This window comes from Mobula birostris, chromosome 7, assembly GCF_030028105.1.
Source record: "Mobula birostris isolate sMobBir1 chromosome 7, sMobBir1.hap1, whole genome shotgun sequence".
Classification (NCBI taxonomy): domain Eukaryota; kingdom Metazoa; phylum Chordata; class Chondrichthyes; order Myliobatiformes; family Myliobatidae; genus Mobula; species Mobula birostris.
In genome coordinates, this window is record NC_092376.1 from 178646635 (window position 1) to 178673193 (window position 26559).

Genomic DNA, 26559 nt, shown 5'->3' on the forward strand with positions numbered 1-26559 from the left:
TAGTAAGTTAATTGGTCACCTGGGTGTAACAGAATGGTACAGTCTAGTTGGGCCAGAAGGGCTTGTTATCGTGCTGTAACTCCTAAGTAAAAAAAAAAAAGTCAATTAGGGCTTGGGGATTTATCTCCCATAACACGTTTTAAGATAGCTGCTTTTTTCCTGACCACTGCCTCAACATTCGTTACCAAGCAGAACTCCCTAAACCGACCAACATTAAACTTCATGCAAACAGGAATATACTGCACCTGAACACACTCTATCTCGTACACAGAACCCTCCCACACGCCAGGCATCCCTTCACCTGCAGTCACTTGGTCCCAATCAACCAGTTAAAGCTCCTGGCTTTTGCGTTAAAATATATTTTGACTCAATTGTAAGTGTTAATTTTGCACCCGTCTTCCGTTTTTTCTATTACGGCTTTAGACTAATACAATTATGGTCCCGTGACCCCCGTGACTTATCAGCCACTTACCCGGACATTCCTCAGCGGTAGATCATCTGTGTCCCCTCTCCTGTAGGGCCATTGGCATATTATTTGAGAAAACATTCCTGGAGACGTTTAGCAAATGCCGCCCCATTTAAGACTTTGCACTCTGGGAGTCAGCGTAAAGTACGCTGAAATCTTCTACTGTTACAACTTTGTTGTTATTCCATCTATCTGCAGTCTCCCTACATATCTCTTCCTGTGATGTCCGCTGACTTCTGAAGTGCTTTAGTTTCAAAAATCATTAAAAATACACCCTAAAATGTTAATGTTAACTTTACAGATGAATCTGCGTCATGGAAATAGAAACTTTACTGTGAATTGGGAGAGAAAAACACCTGGAATAGGTTGCAATTGATTCACTGGGAAGGCAAGGATCAATAATATCGAAACGCCAATCAAGACAAATTAAAAGAATATCAGCAGAAGTTCGTTTATTTTTTCTAAACACAGAAGCTCCATCAATGTTTTTATATTTTAATTCAACACCACAAAATTTCAGGAACAGTCTAGCTTTAAGGATTGCACTCTGCTGAGATTGACAGTGGCTCGATGTCTCGCTTGTAACCAATAGGAGACTTCCCACAGCGGGAGATCCATTGCTCCTCCCCTCTGGATAACCGAGCGAAAAGAAGTACGATTTACATTGCAGACGCAGGATCAGCACATTACGTACCGGCTGAGTCTTATGATTTTCGACATGTAGGTTAATCGACCCAGGCATTTTTGGTGGGGTTTTTTTTTGCCATAACATCTCTTGCAAGTATTTGGCAGATCAGAAAAAGAAACAACAACTGGCGCAGAGACAATGGCGAATTCGCGGAACAACACCACCTTGATGTTTAGGGGGCTGGTTTTTATTTCCTTTGTTTACGCAGTGAACCTGGGCTTCGGACTAATTCGCTTCACCATTCCAGAGGAAATGGAATATGGCTCTTTTGTTGGAAATATCGCTGAAAATTTGGGACTAACGGTTCGACAATTATCAGCTCGAAAATGTCGCATTGTGTTTCCGGAGGGAAGGCAATATTTAGAGGTAAATTTGGACACCGGCGTCTTATTTGTCAGCGGTCGAATAGACAGAGAGCAGCTCTGCGCACAGAGTCCTTCCTGTACACTTGGCTTCCAGATAATTTTAGACAACCCCCTGCAAATGCATCGCGGTGAAGTAGAGATTCTGGATATAAATGATAATTCACCCACGTTCCCCGCAAAATCCATTCGCTTGCAGATGGCTGAATCCATCGCACAAGGCTCCCGTTACCCACTAGAGAGCGCGCTCGACCTGGACGTGGGAGCAAACACGGTTAATACGTACAATATTAGTCCCAGTGAACAATTCCGTTTGAACGTCAATGTCAGGGAGGACGGGAGTAAAATTGTAGAGTTGTTACTGGATAAGCCACTGGACCGCGAACGACAAGCATCGTTTCAACTCGTACTGACGGCCTTTGACGGCGGTAAGCCTCCGAGATCCGGGACAACTCAAATCACTATCAGCGTGCTGGACAACAACGACAATGCACCTGTGTTCGAGAAAGAAGTCTATACGGCCAGCTTGGTGGAAAATGCGACTTTGGATAGCTTGGTGATCAAAGTCAAAGCTGTCGATCTGGACCAAGGTACTAACGCTGAGGTGAAGTACTCCTTTGCTAATCGTGTTTCAGGCAAAGCGAATGAATTGTTCAGTTTGGACTCTGAAACTGGGGAAATCAAAGTTCAAGGGCAGCTGGATTTTGAAGAAAAGAGCAGTTATGAACTTGATGTACAAGCCGTCGATAACGGGTCACCAGCTATTACAGGGCATTCCAAAGTATTGATCAAATTAACTGATGTAAACGATAATCCCCCCGAGGTAAAGGTAACATCCTTATCTGGCAAAGTCCCCGAAGATGCTATACCTGGGACAGTCGTAGCTCTAATGGATGTTACGGATCGCGATTCCGAGGCAAACGGAAAAGTTCACTGTGAGATTCCACGGGGCCTTCCTTTTAAAATTAAATCCTCTCTGAATAAGCATTATGAACTGACCACCACCCGTCCGTTGGATCGGGAAACTACCCCGGTCTATAACATACCTGTCACAGCCTGGGACTCCGGGTCTCCTCCGTTATCGACCAATAAAACTATCCAGATAACGCTGTCTGATGTAAATGACAACACACCACAATTTTCGCGATCTTCCTATGCCGTCTATGTGATGGAGAATAACGCTCCGGGTGCTTCTATTTTCGCACTGACTGCGTTCGATCCGGATATGGACCAAAACTCCTATATTTCCTATTCCGTCCTGGGGAATCTGCAGGATTCGCTGGAGTCCACTTACTTCAGTATTAACTCGATGAACGGTACCATTTACGCATTGCGCTCATTTGACTATGAGAAGGTCAAACGTTTCCAGTTCCATGTTCAAGCCCGTGACGCCGGAGTGCCCCCGCTGAGCAGCAGTGCTACAGTGAATGTCATCATCCTGGATCAAAATGACAACGCTCCGGTGATTGTTACTCCTTCCACACCGAGTGGATCATCACCCATGGAGATCCTGCCCCATTCAGCGGGTCAAGGTTACTTGGTCACCAAAGTCATGGCAACTGATGCAGACTCTGGTCAGAATGCTCGGCTTTCCTATCAGATGGTTCAAGCAACCGATCCCACTCTCTTTAGCATAGGGAGCAATTCAGGGGAAATCAGAACAACGAGAAGCATTTTGGACTTGGATGAAACCTCGCAGAGTATTGTCGTCTTAGTGAGGGATAATGGACAGCCGAGCCTGTCCAGTACAACTACAATATTTTTGTCCATTTTGGGGAATGTTACTGAAAATGTTTCTGAAACGAGGGATTTTCATAGTAATCCTGGTTATGTTTCCGGCGACATGAATCTTTATTTACTTGTCACCTTCGGATCAACATCGGTTTTGTTCCTTCTGATCATCGTATTCTTAATTGTACTGAAGTGTAAACAAGATGGAGGCATTATTCACGATGGAGGGTGCCCCATTTGTTGTTGCCGGCCGAGGAATTCGAAGGAACTCTTTACCCGCGCCAATGCGCCAAGTGATCAAGTTGATTGTACTGGGACTGGTCAGACTGCACCCTTTCCCGAGAGGTATCATTACTCGGTGTGCTTGTCACCGGAATCATCCAAGAGTGAATTTCTTTTCTTGAAACCCTACAATCCACCTTTCGCTCCAGGTCATTGCTAAATTACAAAGCTGTAATTACAAAGGTAAACGGGAAGGTTTTTTTTTAAAAATCATCACAGTTACTTAGGTTTGCGTACGAACTACTCCTGCCTTTCAAGTATTATTCATGATATGCTTGTTTATGAAAACCTTGCAATAAACAGAATTTTGTTATGAAGGGAATGTGATAGCCACCAATGACTGGATTTAAATATGTAACTTCGATTACCAAGCCGTCTGATCGACGGCAGCCCAATTCCCCAAACCCACCTCCACTAAACCCGCTAATCAGGTTTTTAAAACCGTGACCCAATTATATTATAATAGCAGAGCTCACTTTCCGAGCGGTAGACAATAACGATGGTATTTTCGTCTCCCGCACTGTTAATCCATTGAACATCTGTATAGGTTGCACAGACTCTTATAGATTTATTCCTGGTATTTGCATTTCTTTATGAAAATGCAGAATTAAGATAATGGAAGTTTAATGGTTAATTTGACCATCAGGTTCAGTGCATATCTAGACACAGAGAAAGATTTAGGCTGCTTCAAGGTTTAATTCCAATAGACCGTGTCGGTGTTTATGTTTCATAAAGGCATTCCCTACTCCACATTCTTCATCCTGGGGCAGCGGTGTGATTCTATTTATCTTCTGCTTAGCAAAGTTTCACTTAAAATATATATCTGACTTGATATGCAGTTCTGTGTTCCACAGTCTTTATAAGAAATAGTTTTTTCCTGAATTACTTGCTAATTTATAAATGCAGATTATCTTTATGATCAGTGGTCTGTAGGTGCGTTATTTTCATTCTTCATGATTTGCTAATATAAAAAATTCTCTTTATTTAGCTTGTTAAATTTTGTTAGAAACTCTAACAGAACAGCACATCATTCATTGTTTAGCAATGTTCCTAACGTTCCTTAATTTACTATAGTATAGTGGATACTATAGAGAGAGTCCAGAAGAAATTTACATGATTTGGAGAGCGTGCCTTATGAGGAGTTGGTGGAGTGAACTTCGCTTTCTCCTTGGAGCGACGAAGGATGAGAGGTGACCTGATAGGGGTGTATAAGATGGCCAGAGGCATTGATCGTGTGGATAGCCAGAGGATTTTTCCCAGGACTGAAATGACTAACACGAGGGGTCTTTGAAGGTGCTTGAAGGTAGGTGCAGAGGGGATGTCAGGGGTAAGTTGTTCCCGAAGAGCCCATCGAGTCTGCTCCGGCAGTCAATCAAGGCTGACTCTTTATCCTCCTCATTAGCCCCACTCCCAGCCCTTTCCCCCGTAATCTCGGATGCAGTGCCCAATCAAGAACCTATCAACCTTGGTCTCAGATATACCCAACGAGCTGGCCTCCACAGCTGCCTGTGGTAACAAATTTCACAAATTCACCACCTCCTGGTTAAAGGTATTCCTCCACATCTCTGTTTTAAACGGACGCACCTCTATCCGCTCTCATCTCTCTTTTATTTTTGACATACTTGATAAAGCTTTTTCTATCCATATTGATATTATTTGCTAGTTTGGTTTCACATGTCATCGTTTTCCTCCTAATAATTTTTTTAGTTGCTGTCTTTAGAGTTTAAAAAGCTTCCCAATCCTCTGTCTTCCCACTAATTTTTGCTTTGTTGTATTCCTCTCTTTTGCTTTTACATTAGCTGTGACTTCCCTGGTCAGCCACGGTTATACCATTTTGCCATTTAAGTATTTCATTGTCTTTGGAATACATCTATCCTGCACCTTCCTCATTTCCCCAGAAACTCACACTATTGCTGCTTTGTTGTCATCCCTGCCAGCATTTCCTTCCAATTTACTTTGGCCAGCTCCTCTCTTACACCACGGTAGTTTCCTTTACTCCACTGAAATACTGTTGCGGCAGACTTCACTTTCTCCCTATCAAATTTCAAGTTGAACTCAATCATATTGTGATCACGATCTCCGAAGGGTTCTTTTGCCTTAAGCTCCCAAATTGCCTCCGGTTCATTACACCACACCCAATCTAGTATAGCTGATCCACTGGCAGCGTCAACGGCATACAGATCTAAAAAGCCATCTCTGGGTATTCAATCAATTTACTCTCTTGAGATCCATTACCAACCTAATTTTCCCAATCGACCTGCATGTTAAAATCGACCATGACGATCATAACATTGCCCTTTTGATAAGCCTTTTCTACTTCCCGTTGTGGTCTTTGGTCCATTTCCCAGCTACGGTTGGGAGACCTTCATATAAATGCCATCAGGGTGCTTTTACCCTGCAGTTTCTCAACTTAATCTATAAGGACCCAACATCTTCCGATCCTATATCACATCTTTCTACCAGCAGATACACGCCCCTCCGCCTACCATCCTGTCCCCCCGAGACAACGTGTAATCTTGGACATTCAGCCCCCAACTTCTACCATCCTTCAACCATGATTCAGCGATGGCCACAACAGCATACCTGACAATCGTGCAGCAAAATTATCCACCTCATTTCCTATACTCCGTGCATTGACATATAATACTTTGAGAACTGTAGTTTCTACCCTTTTTGATACCGTTTCCCTAACGCACTGATACTCACACTGCTGGCTGCATTTTGTCCTGCCATCTACCTTCCTTTCTTGACAGTCTGATTGCACGCTATCTTTACTTTTTTTGTCATCTATCCTATCCTGAGTCCCTTCACTCCATTTCACATACCCCCAAATTAGTTTAAACCCTCCCCAGCAGCTCTAACAGACCAGTCCGCGGGAATATTGGCCTCCATCGGGTGCAGGTGCAGCGCATCCCTTTTGTACAGGTCATATCTCCCCAGAACTTGATCCAAGATTCTGAAGCCGAGACCCTTGCGCCTGCTTCTTAGTCACGGATTTATCTGCCCAATCATCCTGTTTGTACCTTCACTGGCGCATGGTACAGGTAACAATCCAGAAATTCTTACACTGGAGGTCCAGCTTCTCAGTTTTCTGCCTAACACTCTAAATTCTCTCTTCAGGACCTTTTATTCTTTCGTAGCATTAACCTTTCCATAACTGTTATGCAGTTCACTTACACCTTTTAATACCTATTTATGATCAAAAATTACAAAATACAGTACTGTGCAAAAGTCTTCGGCAGATATATATAGCAAGGGTGCCTGAGACGTTTGCGCAGCGCTGTATTTGCCAATGTGGAGTGCAGAGTGTAAATCTGGCGGGAGCAAAGCATATTGTGAATGGCGAGGATGGAGCGCCGGGCGAGTAGTGTGGGGAAGGTGGCAGAGAAAGAGTGCCAGGGGTGGAGGGTGGAACGGTTGCTGACACATCCAGCCCTGAGACACCAGGCAAGATAATTCAATTCCAAACAGCTGTTTTTTTAAAATCATCACCGAATGTCTACCTGGTGCTTCCTGCTCCCTCCTCACCTTTTTGCCAACCATAATTCCTCTCTTCTTGCGACTCTCCCACTCTCAGTCCACAACGGAGACCCATAGCAGAATCTCGATTATCATCATTCACATAAGTCATGATTTTTTCCAGCAACGTTTGGATGCAGTACATAAAATTACTGCAGTACCGCGCAAACGTTTAAGGCACCCCATCTATATATATGTGCCTCAGATATTTGCCCAGAATTGCAGTTGCCTGCTGTAATAGGAAACCCCTTTCACGATGATCACATCCGTACATTGTACTTTGTATTCCTTAACTGTTTTATTTAAACATTGTGGACGTCTTCCACTTCCATTAGTGATTTTATTGTCTATAATTTTGATTAATTCATTGGCGACCAGTTTTCTAAATCTACTGGAATTGTTTCAATTATTTGTTTGAGAAGAACCAGAGACGCAGGTGACTACAGAGTGAGCGGGATTATATGTACACACATCCATTGAAGTGGAGGCGTTAGTAGACAGGTTAAGAGGAAGGCATCTGGCACTCTTGCCTTCACTGATCAGTGAACTGCGTACAGAAAGTACGACGCTCAAATGCAGCTCAATATGTCGTTGGTGAGGCTGCACTTAGAGTCGGGCGTGCAATCTTGGAGGCTTGACTACAGTACGATCGGATTGGTGCAGGAAAGCATCGTGAGGTTTTCATAGGGACCGGAATACTTGAGCTGTTACGATAGGCTGGATAGCCTGGGGCCTATTTTTTTCTGTAGCTATAGTATGCTACTGTGTAATATTATAGTGGGATATGAAATCATGAAGTGCATACTTAAGTGAGATAGTCACAGTGGTTTCCCCAAAGTAGTGGAGTCTAAAGTGAGAGGACACAGACTTAAGGTGAAAGGCAATTGTTAAAAATCGACAGAAGGGATTCTTTTTGACGTGGAGTGCAACGCGTATACGGAATGGGCCGCCGGAGAAAGCTGAATAGGTGCGTAAATTTCAACGTTTAAAAGAAATTTAGCAGATTCATAGCGTGAAAATATTTAGAGTGATATGGGCCAAGTGCAGTAAAATGGAACTATCTCAGACAGACATTTTGGTCGACATGACCGTTGGGCTCAATAGCCTGTTTCTCTGATAAAGCAGTACAATTATTATCACATGCTCTCAGGCTTGTATGCATTCTGAGCAGGAGTGGCTCAAAAGCACTATTATAAAATTCTCGAATTTCTGTCAATATAGGCGAGCTTATTTGTGCGCTTGTTGGAGCCTGAGCTCATAAATAGAATTCATAGAATTCAGCTTTAGTGTTTTTTAAAAAAATAATTTTTCTTAAATTTCCGTTCGTTACCTTTATGTATGTAAAAAAAATGCTGACAAAACTCAACAGATGTGCTATCGTTTGCGGAAAGAAAAACACTTCACGTTTCAGATCCGGAAGCTGACATTCTATCTCTTCTTATTTCCGCTATATGCTGCCTGATCTGCCATGTTTTTGCAATTTTTTTTAACTCTTTCAGAATCCCGACACCCCGGACTTTTCGTGGTTTTCATGAAATTTTCATGGAATTAAGTACTTTCTCCATACGTTTCAATTAGTGTTCTCTCTCATTAATCGGCCAAACAGGGTAAATTCAATTTTCAATGGAATATGTTGCCCTTATCTTCATCATGTACTTCAAGCAATTTTATATTTGTAAAACAGTATTAGGTTAAATTCCGAACTTACATTCTTGAAAGGCTGAAACGAACAACTAATTTCTTACAGTACATTGAGTCTTGTTATATTATGTAGACCAGAATCAGCAGCATTGCCTCAAGTTTCTGGGAATAGATATAGGATGGAGATAAGGAGTAATTGTATTTGCCAGAGTGTAGGAAGCGGAGAAGGCAGGAGAATGCGGTGAAGGGATAACAAATCAGGTATGTTGGAATAGCGAGGCAGACTCGATCGGCCGAATTGCCTAATTCTGTTCCTATGTTTTATGGTCTTATAGTCGTGAATCTTGGAATTCTCTGCCCAGGGAAGCAGTAGAGCAACCACATTAAGTATATTTAAGACACCGCTAGATAGACTTTTGCATAGCAGGGGAGCAAGGGCTCAAGGGGAAAAGAGAGGTGGGGGGAGTCCACAGTTATATCTGCCATGATCATATTAGATGTCGGAGCAGTATCGAAGGGCAACATGGCTTACTCCTGCTCCGAATCCTTACGTTCTTATGTTGTTCAGTTATCGCTCCAATCTTGTTTTCTTTGAGGATCAGATTCATGGTGTTTCTGCTCACGTGTGTATGCATGTTGAGGCTCAGAGAACACAAAAATCAATCCAGGCTGTCTCACAATGACCAGTAAGCACAATATAAATAAAGACATCCGTTAGTCTTGCGAGACCATGGATCTACACCTGGAAAGGCTTCACTTTCCAGGGCGCAGGCCTGGGCAAGGTTGTATGGAAGACCAGCAGTTGCCCGTGCTGCAAGTCACCCCTCTCCACGACACCAATGTTGTCCAAGGGAAGGGCATTAGAACCCATACAGCTTGGCACCAGTGTCGTCGCAGAGCAACGTGTGATTAAGTTCCTTGCTCAAGGACACAACACGTCCCCTCGCCCGGGGCTTGAACTCACGACCTTCAGCTCGCTAGTCCAATGCCTTAACCACTTGGCCACGTGCCCACAAGCACAATATTTGGTATATGCAGCAGCGCCATTATTAATTTTAACAACCAGTATCTGTCTTTTAGATTATCGCTGATACAGTGATAGCTCTCCTCATGTTTCTTAAATGCAAGAAAATAGGGCACATCTCAGTCTCCTCAAACGCAGTCCACCTCTCCAGTCCTGATGGAAACTTATATATATATATATATATATATATATATATGCTGTCCCTACTACGTAGCCTTTCCCCCTTCCCAACATTCTCGAACGCTTTATATAGATAGGGCACATTTTAGGTATTGCACTGTACTGCTGCCGCAAAAATACCAAATTTAATGACGTATGTGAGTGATGATACACGTGATTCTGATCTGAATCTCTATTTTTGATTGAAAGTGGGATATGGGGAGGTAGAAAGGAATCATGATTGGGTAAAGGGGAAGGGAGAGGCGACGGAGCAGGAAGCCCCAGAAAGTCATCCTGTAATGATCAATCAGCCATTTGCTTGGAATCAAATGACCTTGCCTGCTGTCCCAGGGCTGAATGTGTCTGCACCCACGTCATCCCCTGCCCTTGGCACTCTTTCTCTGCCACCTGTACCAAACCCCTCCCATGGCACTCGACTCTTGCCATTTCCAACATCCTTTGCGCCACTCTCTGCATCACCTTGACAAGTTCAGTAATATGCAAATATTTTATGCACCTTAGCTATCCATGTGTGCCTGAATGTTGTAGTGTACCTTACATCCCGGAATCTGGTGCCAAATCAGAAATTCTCTGTCTTCTATAATAGAAGATGTTCGTATAATTAGACAGAAATGATAGAGTTTGATGAGGTATATATATGAAAATTCAACTGGTGAATATAACTGCTCTGTTTCTTGGGCACTATTAAATGCAATTTCGATACATTGGTAGTCAAGAAATACATTACTTTCTAAAACAGTCATTTTTAAACGGTTGTTACGAGGATAATATAATTACAGATGATTCTGTCACTCTGTATTTTAATTGCAACACACAAATTCACGTTGCAGTGCAGCTTTAAGAAATGCATTCTGCAGTTATTGACTGGCCTTATTATACCGCAGGCCGCCAATAGAAATCCACTTTCAGCTGGAGATCCATTGCCCCTCCTCGCTGGTGACAGAAAGGATTTTCCATTGATATTGCGGAACTAAAGCTCCCGGGAACATAATCTATGTGAATTCTGCGTACGGATCGAAGGATTCCTTTGCCGGCAGAGGTCTTGAAACGTTTGCACAGATAATAACCTGGCGCAGAGACAATGGCGAATTCGCAGAACAACAACGCCTTGATATTGATGATGCAGATTTTTATTTTCCTTGTTTTCATATTGAGACAGGGACTGGGTCTGATTCGCTATTCTATTGCAGAAGAATTGGAATATGGCTCTTCTGTCGGGAATATTGCTGAACATTTAGGACTAATCGCTCGAGAATTATCAGCACGAAAATGCCGCTTAGTTTCCGCTGACGGAAGCCGCCACTTCCAGGTAAATTTAGAGACTGGTGTCCTGTTTGTTAGCGGTCGAATAGACAGAGAACAGCTTTGTGCACAAAGCCTGTCTTGTAATCTTGGTTTCCAGATAATACTAGAAAACCCCCTCGAAATGTACCGCGGTGAAGTGGAGATTCTCGATATAAATGATAATTCGCCTTCTTTCCCAGAGAACGCCATTGTTTTACAAATGGCTGAATCTGTTGCACCGGGTTCGCGCTTCCCGCTAGAGAGCGCGCTTGATCCAGACATAGGAATATACACGGTCAATACGTATTTAATCAGTCCCAACGAGAACTTTGGTTTGAAAGTGCACGTCAGAAAGAATACTGTTACAAATGCAGAGCTACTGTTGGAGAAATTTTTGGACCGTGAAAAGCAGGCATCGTTCCAGCTTGTTCTGACGGCTGTTGATGGCGGCAAACCTCAGAGAACCGGAACTACTCAACTCACCATTAATGTATTGGACAGTAACGATAATGCGCCTGTATTCGAGAATGATATATATACTGCGAGCCTGGAAGAAAACGCACCAGTAGGAACCTTGGTGATCAAAATCAACGCTGTCGATCTGGACCAAGGTACGAATGCAGAGTTTAAATACTCGTTTTCTAATCTTGTCCCAGAGAGAGTGCAGGAATTATTCAGTCTGGACCCTGAAAGTGGAGAGATCAAAGTTGAGAAACTTCTAGATTATGAAAATGAGAAAAGTTATGAACTTGATGTCCAGGCCGTGGATAATGGTTCACCGTCCATTACCGGACATTCCAAAGTGCTGATCGATTTGATTGATATGAATGATAACGTCCCTAAGATAACAGTGACCTCCATGTCTGGGAAAGTCCCTGAGAATGCTGCACCCGGGACACTGGTTGCTCTAGTTGATGTAACTGATCGCGATTCCGGAGCAAACGGAGAAGTTCACTGTGATATGCCAGTGGACCTTCCCTTTAAATTTCAGTCATATCTGAACAACCATTATAAAGTGACCACCACTCGTCTGTTGGATCGAGAAACCACACCAACATATAATATACCTGTCACAGTCTGGGACTCTGGGTCTCCTCCACTATCAACAAATACAACCATCGAGATACTGGTGTCTGATGTAAATGACAATACACCACAATTTTCCCAGTCTTCTTACGCCGTCTATGTGATGGAGAATAACGTTCCGGGCGCTTCTATTTTTGCACTGACTGTATTCGATCCTGATCTGGACCAAAATTCTTATATCTCTTATTCATTCACGGGGAATCTGCAGGATTCGGTGGTGCCCACTTACTTCAGCATTAACTATATGAACGGGACCATTTACGCATTACGCTCATTCGACTACGAGCAGGTTAAAAGCTTCCAGTTCCATGTTCAAGCCCGTGACGCCGGAGTGCCCCCGCTGAGCAGCAGTGCTACAGTGAATGTCATCATCCTGGATCAAAATGACAACGCACCAGTGATTATTTATCCTTCCGCACCGGGTGGTTCATCACCCATGGAGATCCTGCCCCATTCAGCGGGTCAGGGGTACTTGGTCACCAAAATCATGGCGACTGATGCAGATTCTGGTCAGAATGCTCGTCTCGCCTATCAGATAGTTCAAGCAACTGATCCCACTCTCTTTAGCGTAGGTCGGAATTCAGGGGAAATCAGAACAACGAGAAGTATCTTGGAACTCGATGATATCTCGCAGAATATACTCGTCTTAGTGAGAGATAACGGACAGCCGAGCCTGTCCAGTACAGCGACAATATTTTTATCGATTTTAGGGAATGTTACTGAGAGTGTCACCGAAACTAGGGATTTTGATATTAATCCTAGTTATGTTTCGGACGTGAATTTTTATTTACTTGTCACATTCGGATCAACATCGATTTTGTTCTTTCTGATCATTGTCTTCTTGTTTGTAGTAAAGTGTAAACAAGATGGCGGCATAGTTCAAGATGGCAGATGCCCAAATTGTTGTTGCAGACCCAGGAACTCGAAGGAAGTATTTACTCGGGGCGATGTGCGAAGCGATCCTTTAAATTGCGCTGGAACTGGTCAGAATGGACCTTTCCCCGAGGGTTATCAGTACTCGGTGTGTTTGACACCGGAATCATCGAAGAGTGAATTTCTTTTCCTGAAACCCTACAATCCAAACTTCACTCAAGTTCTACGCTAAATCATAAAGTTGTGGTTAACGGAAGGGTTTTACAAAAACTTCATACTTAATTAAATTAAGGGGGCATACTACTACTTTTAAAGTAATTGCCATGATTTGGTTGTTTACTATAAATATGCCGTACCAACCACGATTAAGGGAAGATGATAGTACAATTGATCCAATTAATAATCATGGGTAACATCAATTATCGGGCTGGCCGATTGGCAACAACTCATTCCATAGGCCGAGCTCCACTCCCCACCCACGTACTCTCCACCACTATGACCCAGCGCCCGAACCACTTGAATAATTCGCTTGCTAATCAGGTTTCAAATACATTGATCGGAATTTATTATAGTAACAATGCTTATTTCTGGAGCGTTTAAGAGGTAATATTAGAAAATAACAACACTATTTTCTTCTCCCTGCTGTTAATTATTCGAACGGTTTGTGAGGTTGCACAGACTTGAATTGTTTGTATCATTTTTGTTTCCTAGTGAAAAAACAGTATTAGAGACATGAATCTTTACTTCATGAACTGACCATAAAGTTAAGACCTTGTCTGGAGGCAAAGAAACTTTGTGAGATACTTTTAGATTTAATAGGGCACGTTATGTGCAGTGTATATTTACCCCCAAGGCAGTTTATTCCAATAGACCGTTCCGATGTTTTTCCTCCATAAAACCCTTCTGTCCTCCGCATTCTTCATCCACCGCCAGCGGCATGGTACTATTTCTCTTGTGCTTATCAATCTTTCGCTTACAGGTATTTTTGCTATTTGACAAAATGCGGTGCTATGTTTCCCGGTCTTTAAATGAAATTGTTTTCTTTGAATTACCTGTTGGTTTATATTGTTTGATTATTGCTAGGATGTCTGATCTTTGGGCATCTTATTTCATCGTAAGGTTTTCTAATGGAAACATTTTCCTCTTTATTTAGACTTAGAAACGTTATCAAATCAGCCCACTGCCTTCCCTATTCAGCAAATTTCTCAACCTTTTTTGTAAATTTACAATTTAGCCTGCAAAATAGCATTGTTTTGTGTGTTTTTTTCTCCTACGCCTCCATGAAGTTTTCAAATATACTTTCTAACCAAACTTAAAGCGATTCTTCTCTGTCCTTAAATTCCTTCCTGCTGTAGCTGGTTAGCTGCACTCGGTGGCTGCGTTCCTTATAAATGACTTATTCTGCAGGATTAGTTTTTAATGTCTTTCTTATTTCTATCTTCAATCAAATTTCCATTAAATCCCCATTAAATTCTTAATTTTCATGTATTGCAGTATTCTACTCTTCGAAATTATAGTACTATACAGATTATCCTTATGTTGTTTTTCAATTAATTCAATACGATTAGATTATAATTAAATTCCGTTTTGAAATCCACAGTCCATATGTTTTCTTATACTTTTGAATGATTACTTTATACTGGGATAAGTTACAAATACAGCTTTCAGCATAGGTTGCCTTTCATGGCACTGACATTATGGCTTTGGTATACAGTTCACCAATAAAATTTAATACTTATTTAGGAACAAAATTATGAATATATGCCTACTCGCACCGTGATAAGAAACACCTTTACTATTGTACGTTGCATTTGGTAATCGCTAACTGTTTTCTTTTCAAACTTTATCGAAGAATTCCCCTTGGAACAGAGATTTTAACTTTAATACTGATTAATTCATTGGTTTACGCTCTTCGAAATCTCCTAGAATTGTTATAAATACTTTTTTCCAGATATATAGGATTTGCTCGTGTCTACAGAGACCACACGGGCGTAGATGATTTTAAGTGCTGGCACAGATGGACAGAGTCGAGGAGAAGGGGAGGCGTTTGGCAGGCTTGCCTTCGTTAGTTAGTGTATTACATAGAAGTGTTAGGACACCAAGCTGCGCTGTACATGTTGTTGGTGAGACTACATACGGAATACAGCATGTAGTCCTGGTCGGCCAGATATGAGAACGGTAGAAAAGGTGCAGATAAGATTAATGAGGTTACTATAAGGACTGGAGGACTTGAGTTTCTGAGACAGGCTGGATGGCCTGGGATTTTCCCCCCCCTGGATCCAGTTTGCTAATGTGTTACCTGATAGAGGTGCATAGTTACGTTCGATGGTCGCAGATTTTTTCTCAGTGCAATGGAGTCTATAATTAGAGGACATAGATTTAAGTTGAGAGAGAGAAACGTTTAAAAAGGGACCAGAAGTAGGTCTTTATGACACATACAGATGTATAGAATGATCTGGCAGAGGAAGGTCTAGAGGCGGGTACAAATTCAATGTTTATGCGACCTTTAGAAGATTCATGGAGAGAAAATGTGTACAGTGATCACAGTTAATCGTAGTGAAGTGCGACCAGCTTGGTCAGACGTTTTGGTCTGCATGGCCGATAGGCCAACATATTTGTTTCTCTCTGTTGTAACTGTTCGACATCTGTCATACGCTGTCTGTGCTGGATATAAACCCGAATAACAACTGCCCAAACAGGCTATGAAACGATTCTGGAACTTCTGTCAAATTAGCTGAGCTTGTTTGTGCACGCGTTAGGGCTTGAAGGTCAGAAACAGAATTCATTATCTTTGCGTTTAGTTTTTTTTCTGCTTTAATTTCCGATGTAGGAGATAAACCAAGATAACAGTGACTTAAACAAAAAACTATTAAAAGATTCTGCAATTTTTGTCAAGCTAGGTGAGCTTACTCTGTGCAATGGCTGGAGGCTGAATGTCATAAATAGAATGCTTTCGCTTTCGCGTTTATTTTTTTTTCTGCTTTCTTTTCCTTTCCAGTCGTTTCTCAGTTTCTTTACATTTTATTTTGCCTTCGATATCCTCTGTGGATTTACGTTAAATACAACAATGCTGAAAGGAAAAGAAAAAAAAAAACTCAACAAGCGAGGCAGCGTTATGGGAAGGAAAACACTTAACGTTTCGGGATCTGAAGCTGAAACTCTAACTCGCCTTCTGCCTGACCTGTTGAGTTTTTACAATATTCTGTTACTTCTTTCAGAATTCTGGCACCGTAGACTTTTCATGCTTTAAATGGAATTGAAGTACAGGTGTAAGTTTACCTGATTCGTTTCATTAGTGCTTCTTTCTCATTTCTTAGCCGAGTTGCCTCGAACCAGGGACAGTGCATTTTATAGTGGACTATGTTGTCTTTAACCTAACCGTTTAACCGTTAAAATATTTCTAGTAGCTTTATATTTATGAAACTGCATTAGGTTAAATTCCCATCTTCTGGTCTGAGAAGGCTGAAATGAACAACCCACGATTTATTACATTGAGTTTCGTTTTATCCTTTAGTCTGAAACCAGGGAAATTTCTCGAGATTCGAGGGAATAGATATAGGATGGAGAGGACGAGAAATGGTTGTCGCCGGAGAGTAGGGAGGGGAGAATGCAGGAGAATGATGTTGAGAAGGATAATAGATCAGCCACGATGGAATAGCGAGGCAGCTTCAATCAACCAAATTCCCCAATTATACTATTATAATCGTATGTATGCACAAAGGGAAAAGAATCTCAGGGTTGCATGTGGCGACATGTATGCACTCTGATAATAAATTTTACTTTGAAATTTCAACTTTCATGGTCTTGAATTGTGAAATTCTATGCCCAGGGAAGCATTAGAGTCTATTGTATTGTTAAAACACAGTTAAATAGACTTCAGTATAGCAGGGAACTGAGGGTTATGAGGAAAAGGCAGATAGCTGGAAGAGAGGTTACACAGAGAAAGCCATGATCTTATTCAAGTGGGGACAATCTCCATTGCCAAATAGCCTACTCCTGCTTCTAATTTTTATGTTCTTATGTTTACCAGTCATAGGTCCCATATTTTTTTCTTGAAAGACCAGATTCAAGGTGTCTGTGCGAATGAATGTGTGTGTTGGGCATGGAGAAGATGTGAGTAAATATACGTATTCTCACAATAATCATTAAGCACTAAGTGCTGTATGCGCAACGATTTAACATGGCCATTTAGGTTATCATTTGTTTCACAACAACACTCCAGTTGTTTCTTAAATGCAACAAAACGGTTGACATTCCGGTCTCTTCAAACGCTGTCCAGCTCTCCAGTAGCGTAAGGCAATTTCTATACATGTTCTTCCTCCAGCCTAACATTCTCATTCCCAACATTCTTGAACGCTTTACATTGCAGAATCATGTGCCAAATCAGAAATTCTTTGTCCTCTGTTATAGAGGATGTTGGCATAATTGGAGTGAGACGACAGATTTTGATGGGTATTTATATGAGAAGTCACATGGTTGAGACGGATTAATGTAATTGCTGAATTTCTTGAGTACAAAAGGATGCGGTTTCGATTCATTGGTTGCCAAGAAATACAACAATTATAAAAAGGCATCCGTTAGTCTTGTGAGACCATGGACCTGCACCTGGAAAGTCTTCACTCTCCAGGGCGCAAGGCTGGGAAAGGTTCTATGGAAGACCAGCAGTTGCCTATGCTGCAAGTCTCCACTCTCCATGACACTGATGTTGTCCAAGGGAAAGGCATTAGCACCCATACACCTTGGCACCAGTGTCGTCGCAGAGCAATGTGTGATTAAGTGCCTTGCTCAAGGACACAACACGTTCCCTCGGCTGGCACTCGAACTCACGACCTTCAGGTCACTAATCCAATGCCTTAACCACTTGGCCACATGCCACACACAACAATTATATTTCCAAGTCATAGTGCGCTTAAGTTGTGATGAGGTCGAAATTCATGAAGTAACAACTATTCAGATGTCAACAGTTTACATTTATATGTCAAGATATCCAAAGAATTTCTCGTAAATAGCTGTTGTACTGTTAATCTTGGCACCAATTGGGGAAGCTGACCGTTTCGAAACTCAATGATCAATACTATCAAGACACTAAAACACTCATTTTAACATGTTTGCTACGAGGATAATGTAAATGCAGATGATCTGTCAATCTGTATTTTAATTGCAACACACAAAATTCCCGTTGCAGTCCAGCTTTAAGAACTGCATTTAACAGTTATTGACAAGGCTCATTATGCTACCGACAGCCAATAGGCATCCACTTTCTGTGGGAGATCCATTGCCCCTCCTCGCTGGTGACGGAAAGGATTTTTCATTGATATTGCGGACTTATAGCTTCGAGAAACATTATCAGTGTGAATTCTGCATATAGTACACCGGTCAAAGGGTTTAACTATCGTTAGAGCTCCTGAAACAATTATACAGATATAAAAGGATAATAATCTGGCGCAGAGACAATGGTGAATTCGCAGAACAACAACGCCATGTTACTGTTGATGCTGAATTTTATTCTCCTTTTCATACTGAGACAGGGACTGGGTCTGATTCGCTTTTCTATTCCAGAGGAATTGGAATATGGCTCTTCTGTCGGGAATATTGCTGAAAATTTAGGACTAATCGCTCGAGAATTATCATTACGAAAATGTCGCCTAGTCTCCGGTGACGGAAGCCGGTATCTAGAGGTAAATTTAGAGACTGGGCTCCTGTTTGTGAGCGGTCGGATAGACAGAGAGCAGCTTTGTACACAGGGTCCTACTTGTAATATTGCCTTTCAGATAGTTCTAGAAACCCCCCTCGAAATGTACCGCGGGGAAGTGGAGATTCTTGATATAAATGATAATCCGCCCTCGTTCCAAGAAAACACCATTGTCTTGCAAATGTCTGAATCTGTTGCACCGGGTACCCGCTTCCCACTAGAGAGCGCACTTGATCCAGACGTGGGATCAAACACAGTTAAAACGTATACCATCACTCCCAACGAGAACTTTGGTTTGAAGGTGCACATCAGAAAGAATACTGTTATAAATGCAGAATTGGTGTTAGAGAAACCTTTGGACCGTGAGAAACAGGCATCTTTTGATCTTGTACTGACGGCCGTTGACGGCGGCAATCCTCCGAGATCCGGCACAACTCAAATCAAAATCAATTTGTTGGACATCAATGATAATGCGCCTATGTTCGAGAATGATGTGTATACGGCAAGACTGAAAGAAAACGCACCAACAGGAACCTTAGTGATCAAAATCAAAGCTGTCGATCTGGACCAAGGTAATAATGCCGAGTTAAAATATTCGTTCTCTAATCTTATCCCAGAGAGAGTGCGTGAATTATTCAGTCTGGACGCTGAAACTGGAGCGATCAAAGTTCGGGAACAGCTGGACTTTGAGAATGAGCAAAGTTATGAACTTGATGTCCAGGCTGTGGACAATGGCTCACCATCAATTACAGGACATGCCAAAGTGCTGATCGATTTGATTGATGTAAATGATAATGCCCCGGAGATAACAGTGACCTCCATATCTGGCAAAATCCCCGAAGATGTTGCGCCCGGAACAGTTGTAGCTCTACTGGACGTTACAGATCACGATTCAGGAGCAAACGGACTAATTCGCTCTGAAATTCCTCTGGGCCTTCCCTTTAAAATTGAGTCATCCCAGAACAGCCATTATAAAGTGACCACCACTCGTCCGTTGGATCGGGAAACCGCACCGACCTATAAGATACCTGTCACAGCCTGGGACGCCGGGTCTCCTCCATTATCAACAAATAAAACTATCGAGATATCGGTGTCTGATGTTAATGACAACACACCACAATTTTCCCAATCTTCCTACGCCGTCTATGTGATGGAGAACAACTCTCCAGGTGGGTCTATTTTCACACTGACTGCGATTGATTCTGATATGGACCAGAACTGCTATATTTCTTATTCCTTTTGGGGGAATTTGCAGGATTCGCTGGTGCTCACTTACTTCAGTATTAACTCGATGAACGGTACCATTTGCGCATTGCGCTCATTTGACTATGAGAAGGTCAAAAGCTTCCAGTTCCATGTTCAAGCCCGTGACGCCGGAGTGCCCCCGCTGAGCAGCAGCGCTACAGTGAATGTCATCATCCTGGATCAAAATGACAACGCTCCGGTAATTGTTTCACCTTCAGCACAGAGTGGGACTGCAGCGGTGGTGATCCTGCCACAGTCAGCGGGTCAGGGATACTTGGTCACCAAAATCATAGCAACTGATGCAGATTCTGGTCAGAACGCTCGGCTCTCTTACCAGATATTTGAAGCAACCGATCTCACTCTCTTCAGTGTGGGGCGTATTTCAGGCGAAATCCGAACAGCAAGGCGTATTTTGGACTTGGATGATACCTCGCAGAGTATAGTCGTCTTAGTGAGGGATAATGGACAGCCGAGTCTGTCAGGTACAGCCTCAATCTTTTTGTCAATTTTGGGCAATGTTACCGAGACAATCCCTGAAACTAAGGATTTTCATAGTAATCCTGGTTATGTTTCGGATATAAATCTTTATTTGCTTGTCACCTTCGGATCAACATCGGTTTCGTTCCTTCTGATCATCGTCTTCTTGGTGGTCTTAAAGTGTAAACAAGATGCTGGTATTGTTCAAGATGGCGGCTGCCCGATTTGTTGTTCCTGGCCGAGGAACTCGAGGGAAGTATATATGCAGGGAGATGCGCCAAGGGATCCCTTAAATTGTACTGGAACTGGTCAGACTGCACCCTTTCCAGAAAGATATCATTACTCGGTATGCTTGTCACCGGAATCATCGAAGAGCGAATTTCTTTTCCTGAAACCCTACAATCCTTCCTTTTCTCAAGGTCAACGCTAATACACAAAGATGTGGTAAACGCGAGTGTTTTACAAAATTATAATATTTACTTCATTTTGCGGTAAAATGCCTTTGAAATATCAGTCATGATTTGGTTGTTCACTAGAGCATGCTGTAATAAACACGATGGTGTTATGCAGGGTAGACGATAGTCATCATTAAAATCATCTGTTTACTAACCATGGTACCGCAAATTACCTAGCCGGCTGATCCACGCTAACCGATTCCATAACTGATCTTGTCCCTACCACCTGTACCGCTCAGCGGCGACCCACTTGAATAATTCACTTGCTGAACAGGTCTCCAAAACATTCACGGAATAGATTATCATGACAATACTCACTCCTCGAGTGATTAAGAGGTAATTAAAAAAAAAACAACCCATTTTCTTATCCCTGCTCTTTGTTATTCATTGGAACGACTGGCAAATTTGCAGAGACTCTTCTGAATTTTTTTTGTGTCATTCGAGATTCCCCATGAAACCACAGTATTAGAAATATTAACGTTTAATTCTTGAACTGAACACTAACCGAAAACCTTACGCGAATGCAAAGATACATTGCAAGGTGCTTCCAGCTTTAATAGGAAGCGTCTTACTTCATGCTCAGTTATATATTTACCCCCAAGGCTATTTATTCTATTATACCGTGTTTTATTCTCCATAAAACCTGCCCTCCTCCGTATTCTTCATGAGCCTCCAGCAGCATTCGTACTTTTTAACATGTGCTTTATCAAGCTTTCGTTTAGACATATCTGTTATTGGACTAAATGCGGTGTCGTGTTCCTCAGACTTTAATTGAATTTATTTTCCAAGAATTACATGTTGATTTATTAATATCTGATGATGGTTAAGATCTCTGATCTTTGGGCAAGTTATTTCATCATACGGGTTGATAATGAATACATTTTTCTCTTGATCAGACTGTTATATTATCTCAGAAACTTTATCAAACAAGCTCACTGACTTCCTTATTCAGCAATATTCTCAAACTTCCTTGAGTTACAGTTTAGCCCGCAACATGGCATCGTTTTGTATAATTTTCTTCTATGCCTCCATGAAGTTTTCAAATATATTTCCTAATCAAATTTATAGCTTTTGTTCTTTAATTCCTTTCGGCTCGCGGCGCTTGAAGGTTGCCTTCTTTATAAACAGAATATTCTGTTAGATTAGTTCTTAATGATTTTCTTCTTTGTATCTTTTGTCAATTTCCAACAAATCCCCATTCATATTCTTAATTTTCATGTATTACAATTTTGTACTTACCGAAACAGTAGCACCATACACATTGTCCTTGTCTACACTTTGTGCTATTTTCAATTAATTCACAATGCTTGGTTATACTTTGCTATGGTTTTGTTATACTTAGATTACTTACAAATGCAACTTTCAGGATAGTTTACCTTTCATGACATTGGCATTACGATAGCTGATCTGTAATTCACCACTAAAATTAATGCCTGTTTAGGAAGAAAAGTTATAAATAGTTGTCTGCTCCCACTGTGGTAGGAAACACCTTTGCAATGATCGCATCTAAACGTCATATTTGGTTATATTTAACTGTTTTATTTTCAAACTTTGTGGATGCATTCGAATTGGATCAGAAATTTTAACCTTAATTTTCATTAAATCATTGGCTTTAACTCTCCCAGAATTGTTTCACTTATTTGTTCCAGAAGCATATTGAGACGTCGGTGTGGACAAAGACTGTACCGGGCTTCAGGTACACAGATGCGTTTAAATGCTAACACAGACAGATAGCGCGAAGAAGAAGGGAAGCCGTTTGGCACACTTGCCATCAATGGTTAATGCACTGGCTACCACTGTTAGGACGCGATGTCAAGTATAACTGTCTCTGGTATAACTGTACGATTCTTGTCATATGCTATCTACCTTGCAGATAAACCAAGATAATAGTGACTTAAATTTTTTTAACAAGATTCTGCAATTTTTGTCAAGCTAGGTGAGCTTACTGTGTGCAACGGTTGGAGGTTGAATATCCTAAATAGATATTTTTGCTTTCGCGTTTAGTTTTTTTTCTCTCTGCGTTCTTTTCCTTTCCGATTGTTTCTCAGTTTCATTACATTTTATTCCCCCTTGTTATCCTCTGCGGATTTAAATTAAAAACAGCATTGCTGAACAAAAATTCAACAGCAGAGGCTTCGTTTGTGGAAAGAAATATACCTAACGTTTCAGGTTCTGAGGCTGAAACTTTAACTAGTCTTCTTTCCATATGTGCTACCCGAGCTGCTGAGTTCTTGCAATATTTTATTACCTCCTTCAACAATCCGACAGCGTGAATTTTTCATCATGCGGCTAACTTTCTCGATTACGAGCTTAAAATATTTATATCAGTTTTATACATGTGCCAATAGTTTATGTTTACATGTCAAGGTATCCAAGGAATTTTTCGCAAACAGGTGCTTAATGGTTAATCATGGAATCAAACGATCTCGAATATATGGGCGCTGACCGTTTAGAATACCAATTATTGATACTATCAAAACACTAAATTACTAATTTTAAAATATTTTCTACAAGAATAATATTAATGCAAATAATTCTGTCAATCTGTATTATAATTGCAGCACACTAAATTCCCAATGCAGACTAGCTTTAAGAACAGCATTCTGCAGTTATTGACAGGGCTCTTACGCCGCCACCAGCCAATAGTATTCCACTTTCAGTGGGAGATCCATTGCCCCTCCTCGCTGGTGTCAGAAAGGATTTTCCATTGACATTGTGGAACACCAGCTCTAAGGGACATTATTTGTATGTAGATACATCAGTCAAAAGGATTTATTACCGATACAGCTGCCGAAACGGTCGCAGAGATATAATAAGGATAACAGACTTTCATTGCAGAGACAATGGCGAATTCGCAGAACAACAACGCCTTGATACCGTTGGTGCTGATTTTTATTCTCCTTGTTGTCGCACTGAGACAAGGTCTGGGTCTGATTCGCTATTCTATTCCAGAGGAATTGGAATATGGCTCTCCTGTCGGGAATATTGCTGAAAATTTAGGTCTAGGCTTAAGAGAATTATCAGCACGAAAATGTCGTTTCGTCTCAGCTGACGGAAGCCGGTACTTAGAGGTAAATTTAGAGACTGGTCTCCTGTTTGTGAGCGGTCGGATAGACAGAGAACAGCTTTGTGCACAGAGCCCTACTTGCAATCTTGCCTTTCAGATAATACTAGAAAACCCTCTCGAAATGTACCGCGGGGAAGTGGAGATTCTCGATATAAATGATAATTCGCCCTCATTCCCAGAAAACACCATCGTCTTGCAAATGGCCGAATCTGTTGCACCAGGTACCCGCTTCCCACTAGAGAGCGCACTTGATCCAGACGTGGGATCAAACACCGTCAATACGTATATAATCAGTCCCAACGAGAACTTTGGTTTGAAGATGCACGTCAGAAAGAATACTGTTACAAATGCAGATTTGCTGTTACAGAAATCATTGGACCGTGAACGAGAAGCAGTTATCCAACTTGTATTGACTGCTGTTGACGGCGGTAAACCTCCGAGGTCAGGGACAACTCAAATTACCATCCGTGTACTAGACAATAACGATAATGCACCTGTGTTCGATAATGATGTATATACGGTGAAACTGGAAGAAAACTTACCTTTGGGAACATTGGTGACGAAAATCAGTGCTGTTGATCTGGACCAAGGTACTAACGGTGAGCTGAAATACTCTTTCGTTAATCTCCCAGACAGAGTGCGCGAATTATTCAGCCTGGACCCTGAAACTGGTGAGTTGAAAGTTCAGGAACGGCTAGACTTTGAGGATGAGAAAAGTTACGAACTTGATGTTCAAGCCGTGGATAATGGTTCACCAGCACTAACAGGACATTCCAAAGTTCTGATCGATTTGATTGATATGAATGATAATCCCCCGGAGATAACACTGATATCCCTGTCTGGCAAAGTCCGCGAAGATGCCCTGCCCGGGACAGTGGTTGCGCTGTTGGACGTAACGGATCGTGATTCAGGAACAAACGGACAAGTTCACTGTGAGATTCCACTGGGACTTCCGTTTAAAATTCAGTCCTCCCAGAGGGACCATTGTAAAGTGGCCACCTCTCGTCTATTGGATCGGGAAACCAACCCGATGTATACGATACCTGTCACGGCCTGGGACTCCGGGCTTCCTCCGCTATCAACAAATCAAACAATCCAGTTACCTGTGTCTGATGTAAATGACAATATACCACAATTTTCCCAATCTTCCTATGCCGTCTATGTGATGGAGAATAATGCTCCAGGTATTTCCATTTTCACAGTTAATGCGTTCGATCCGGATCTGGACCAGAACTCCTATATTTCTTATTCCTTCAAGGAAATTTCGCAGGATTCACTGATACCCACACACTTCAGCATTGCCTCAATGAACGGCACAATTTACGCATTACGCTCCTTTGACTACGAGAAGGTCAAAAGCATTCGGATCTATGTTCAAGCCCGTGACGCTGGAGTGCCTCCGCTTAGCAGCAGCGCTACGGTGAATGTGATCATCCTGGATCAAAATGACAACGCTCCTATAATTGTTTCACCGTCAGCACAGAGTAGATCGGGAGGCGTGGAGGTCCTGCCCCAGTCAGCGGGTCAGGGGTACTTGGTCACCAAAATCATAGCAACTGATGCAGATTCTGGTCAGAATGCTCGGCTCTCTTACCAGATTGTTCAGGCAACCGATGTCACTCTCTTCAGTGTGGGGCGGAATTCAGGGGATATCAGAACAACGAGAACTATTTCAGAGCTGGATGATGCATCGCAGAGTATTGTCATCTTAGTGAGGGACAACGGACAGCCGAGCATGTCCACTACAACCACAATCTTCTTGTCGATTTCGGGCAATCTTACTGAGAATGTGTCTGAAAAGAGGGATTTTCATAGTAATCCTCGTTATGTTTCGGACATGAATCTTTATTTACTTGTGACCTTCGGATCAACATCGGTTTTGTTTCTTCTGATCATCGTTTTCTTGGTTTTATTAAAGTGTAAGCAAGATGGTGGCATTGTCCGAGATTTCGGTTGCCCAATATGTTGTCCCAGACCGCGAAATTCGAAGGAAGTCTTTACTCGGTGCGATGCACCAAGAGATTCGTCAAATTGCACTGGAACTGGTCAGAGGGCATCCTTCTCTGAGAGCTATCATTACTCGGTGTGTTTGACACCCGAATCATCCAAGAGCGAATTTCTTTTCCTGAAACCCTACAACCTAAACTTCACTCAAGGTCAGCGTTGAACCAGAAAGTTGCTATAAAACTGGAGGGTTTTTACAAAATCCTAACATTTACTTAAATTTGGGAGGTAAATATTATTGCCTTTCATTATTTGGTTGTTTATCAGATACACTGTACCAATAAGTTGATCCAAATATGTAACCATGGTTAACTTTGATTGCCTAGCCGACTGATTGACAAAAGGCCATAACGCATCCTGAATGGTTAACAGTTAATGTTTGAAAATCCGTGATGATATTCAATCCACTGACTGGTAAGGGTTTGGCACTTTTTTAATATATAAAAGCTGCGCCTACTTATGAAAGAATAATATTGAAACACT

At 41.9% G+C, this 26559-nt stretch overlaps 3 protein-coding genes across 3 annotated transcripts; all 3 read left to right on the top strand.

The window, feature by feature from the left end:
- The first annotated feature begins 1292 nt into the window (after positions 1-1292).
- LOC140200999 (protocadherin alpha-C2-like) lies at positions 1293-3689 on the top strand. The gene has a single exon (XM_072264635.1). The coding sequence runs from the start codon at positions 1293-1295 to the stop codon at positions 3687-3689; it is 2397 nt and encodes a 798-aa protein (XP_072120736.1).
- A 7324-nt stretch (positions 3690-11013) lies between these two features.
- LOC140201000 (protocadherin gamma-C5-like) lies at positions 11014-13418 on the top strand. Its single transcript, XM_072264636.1, is given in 2 exon segments — positions 11014-13339; positions 13342-13418. Coding segments are annotated over 2 exon segments (2403 nt in total).
- A 5171-nt stretch (positions 13419-18589) lies between these two features.
- LOC140201001 (uncharacterized) lies at positions 18590-26239 on the top strand. Its single transcript, XM_072264637.1, has 2 exons — positions 18590-20969; positions 23844-26239. The coding sequence occupies exons 1-2, from the start codon at positions 18590-18592 to the stop codon at positions 26237-26239; spliced, it is 4776 nt and encodes a 1591-aa protein (XP_072120738.1).
- Positions 26240-26559: the final 320 nt, after the last annotated feature.